General features: G+C 35.5%; 1 protein-coding gene across 1 annotated transcript; it reads left to right on the top strand.

The window, feature by feature from the left end:
- The first annotated feature begins 1,252 nt into the window (after positions 1 to 1,252).
- LOC104910760 (cationic amino acid transporter 2-like) lies at positions 1,253 to 2,950 on the top strand. Its single transcript, XM_010710142.3, has 2 exons — positions 1,253 to 1,669; positions 2,754 to 2,950. The coding sequence occupies exons 1-2, from the start codon at positions 1,297 to 1,299 to the stop codon at positions 2,933 to 2,935; spliced, it is 555 nt and encodes a 184-aa protein (XP_010708444.1). The 5' UTR covers positions 1,253 to 1,296; the 3' UTR covers positions 2,936 to 2,950.
- The last annotated feature ends 886 nt before the right edge of the window (positions 2,951 to 3,836 follow it).

The following is a 3,836-nucleotide window of genomic DNA, read 5'->3' as shown; positions in this document are numbered from 1 at the left end:
AACCAACCAAAAAACAACCAACTCAAACCAAAACAACAAAAAAACCTTCCCTGCCTCATCTCCTTTGCTCAGTCCTGGGACAGTCATCACCTTTCTAATGAGCACTAAATGTCTGCCTGGACTATTCAAGTCTGCTTACTTTAATTCCAACTTCTTTTTCCCTGAAAGTTGAGTGGACACTTTTTTTTTAATGAGTCTCTTCAAAGACTAAAGCAGGATGACAGTGTACCTGGGGGAGTTGCAGGAAGAGGAGGAAAATGTTTCTGCTCAGATTTCTCTCTCTTTAATATCGAAGGGATTTTTTTCAGGCAGTCATTCAGAATGGTAGTTTTCTTGCGTCTGAATTCTTGTTCCAGGAGCAAATACTGCCATAGTAAGACATCCCTCTTGATGGAAAATCATTGCTGTTGGTGATGAGTAGAAATGCCTGTTACTGATCCAGAAGACTGATACAGATGGAGGAATATATGAGCAGAATACACTTGTCTAAATGAAAAACAGTCCCTGCACTTAGGAGGGTTGCGCTAAGCAAATCATGAGCACAACATAGATATTCATGATATGGATTGCAACAAGTCTCAGGAAATGGCAGATAGCTTCACTTAATTCTTACCAAACTCTTCTTACCTTTCTGTTCTTATTAGAAGCTTAGCAGGGAGAGTTTTATACATCTCTTTTAAAAATAATTGGTTCTGGGAAACTTAGTTGATGTGAGAGGGAGTAGAAACAATGCTTTAATCTTTCAAGCAGTTTTTACCAAAGTGAATTCTAGAGGTAAAAGCCATATATTTGAATCCAAAAGGGAATATCCTAAAGGACATTGCACTGGCTGCATCAGAATGCTGTATTTTAAAACTTTAGGTGTTTATTGTCTTGATATTGTAGTGTTACATCCTTAAAATCTGTATTTATGTTCGTGTTGATCCTTATCTTGAAAATCCTAATGATGTATGAGTTAATAGATGTCTGTTCTGGTGCTGTTTTAGAAATGATTAAGAAGAAGCCAACAACAGATAAAGAGAAGCAATTTCTTCTTTTTACTACAGCTGTATAGCAAACCAAAACTATTTCTTTTCCCCTGGAGAAATAAGTCCTAAGTATAACTGAATCCCTCAGATGACTTGTGGGAGAAAAGCACATGCTTGTTCATTGTCATAGAGGAGTGTAAATATATTTGTAGGTGTGATTAAAGTTCTTCATATAAATGCATTTATTTATTTAGCTGGTTTGCACAGTTACAGTGCCACCTGCAATGTACTGCAATAATATATTTTGTTTCAGAGCTCTCCATCCACCATGTTGCCCTGTGGACCAGCTTTGACCTTTGTTCGGTGTCTGGTGCGTAAGAAGAATGTCAAGGGGGAAGGTCTTGAGGACTCGTTGTGCCGATGCTTATCTACGCTGGACCTTATAGCACTGGGAGTTGGAAGTACCCTTGGTGCTGGTGTCTATGTCCTTGCTGGAGAAGTTGCCAAATCGAATTCTGGACCTAGCATTGTTGTTTCCTTCCTCATTGCTGCCTTGGCATCTGTGATGGCAGGTCTCTGCTATGCTGAGTTTGGTGCTCGTGTTCCCAAGACTGGTTCTGCGTATTTGTATACTTACGTAGCTGTTGGTGAACTGTGGGCCTTTATCACTGGTTGGAATCTCATTTTATCCTATGTTATAGGTAAGCCTAAGAGCAAACATGGGACCTGAGGCTTTCTGAGAAAGCAGATATCAGAAAGGGATTTGTTTCTTTCTGTCTCTGCACTTAGCTACTGTTGCTTTTCAGTCCTACTGGGATCAAATAACCAAGGTCATTTGATTAAGTTATTTCCTTTGTAAATAGAGTTTTTGCAAGATGTGTCAAACAGTAGTGATGATGAACAAGAATAAACGTGATTTTACTGCTGTACTGATCAGCAAGAATAATGTTAGTAGAAAACACAGCAGAAACATTTAACTGAGCCCACTCCCATGGCTATAGTATTTCCCTTTAAGAAAGTCATGATGTTTAGTTCCTAACTTGTTACTATTATCTCATACTAATTAAATGTTCTGTCTTGTGATCTCATAAAACACAAAGTTGACCAGGTCTGAATAATAACAGTGCTTATGTGGGAGATGTTAAAAGAGATGCTTCAGTGCTTTGGCAAAGATGACAAATTTGATTTAGATGTGTTTAGTACCAGAAGTGCATGTTCCTCTGTATGGTGTATAAGCATTCCTATCTGTATATGTATACCTAATTACAGGAAGTGCCCAAATCACTTCAAAATCAATAGACCTGAGTGTTGTTTTGTAGTGCATTCCTGGTAGGAAAGTGGTAAGAATAAGGTTTTATTTAGCTGTAGTCACATACATTCTTTACCAGAGGAGAGTACTAGTCCTAAATACTAACTCTAGTAATATATATCTTCCTAGTGTTTTTTTGCTTTACTTCCTGATAGACAATCTTTCGTTCATGTTATTTATTAAACCATTGTTTTGTATTGTTTAACATACACAGAATATTTTGACTTTTGAAGTAAGTGTCTTCCAGAAAGATATCAAATATAATATTTTTTGCAATATCATGGGAACAAATTAAGTATAGATTTGTATATTTTAGTTGCAGAATAGCATGCTGTCATTTAACTAGGTGGAAATCTATAATGTTAAAATCCCTACTTAAAAGTAGCAGCATGTTTAGTTTTATTTCCTTTTCAATAGAGGTAACTGTATCTCATTGCATTCATGCAAAACTGTAAATATGCATGTATTTTATGAAGGTACATCGAGTGTAGCAAGAGCCTGGAGTGGCACCTTTGATGAACTTCTTGGGAAACAGATTGGTCACTTCTTCAGAACCTACTTCAAAATGAATTACCCTGGTCTGGCAGAGTATCCTGACTTCTTTGCTGTATTCCTTATATTGCTCTTGTCAGGTAAAAGACAAATATCTCGTTTATGATGGTTGTAATGTCAGAGTGTTTCTTACAGTCAAAAACAAAAAAAAAAAATACCAAGCCATAATTTGTGTTGTATCAGAAATGAGTAATAGTATCCGAGCAGTTTAGATGAATGTTTATGCATTGACAAAATGACTCTGGGAATTGAATTCGTATGAAAAAAAATTTTTATGCATACTCTCCTTTCCTTGAAGATGAAACATAGAATAATCACTTATTGATAGGTTTTATAAAACCTACGACACACATTGATACAGGAAAATCTTCTGTCATATTTTTAAATTATAAGAACTGATACCACGTATACACTTTTTGAGGCATCAGAAATTTCCAAAATACTGCAACTTTTTTTGCATGTTTTCATTTGCCTTCCAAAAGTAAATGTTCTTAAAATTAAGTGTAGGAAATGCTATGTGTGTTTTAAAGTGTATAGTTTGTTTTAAACAACTAGAAGTACTTCATTTTTCAACTAGAATTGTTCACTAGAGCTTTTACACATCCCAAATATTAGTTGTGTTCAGACTCTCTTTAGATCACATAAAAGCAAGAGCTTTTCTTCTCTAGAAAGTTAAACTGATGCGTATATAAACACTTATCCTCTTATTCTGTTACAAGTGTTTTTGGACTCGTTATTGGGGAAAACATTTCTGTTCAGCGCCCGATGCTACAATGAGTGACCAGTGCATCTTAAGCTTTTAATAGGTTTCTGTACATGAAAGATGAGTAGTAGAATAACATAGGAAACTTTAATTTGTGATTGTACTTGTATCTGCAGTTCATTTCTTCCATCTGGTTTTTGGTTTTGTTTGACTTATGAGAAGAAAAGAGAAAAAAGAAAAGAAAAAAAAAGAAAAAAAAAGAAAATTAAGACTTAAAGTACTACTAACTAGAAAAGACGTTTAG

This window comes from Meleagris gallopavo, chromosome 4, assembly GCF_000146605.3.
Source record: "Meleagris gallopavo isolate NT-WF06-2002-E0010 breed Aviagen turkey brand Nicholas breeding stock chromosome 4, Turkey_5.1, whole genome shotgun sequence".
Taxonomy (NCBI): domain Eukaryota; kingdom Metazoa; phylum Chordata; class Aves; order Galliformes; family Phasianidae; genus Meleagris; species Meleagris gallopavo.
This window is presented reverse-complemented; position numbering and strand designations above follow the sequence as displayed.

What these genes read in the sequence shown, in the direction of transcription:
- LOC104910760 (XM_010710142.3), top strand. Translation starts at nt 1,297, where the DNA reads ATGTTGCCCTGTGGACCAGCTTTGACCTTTGTTCGGTGTCTGGTGCGT. An exon ending in CATTTTATCCTATGTTATAG is followed by an intron (nt 1,670 to 2,753) that starts GTAAGCCTAAGA and finishes TATTTTATGAAG; the next exon opens with GTACATCGAGTGTAGCAAGA.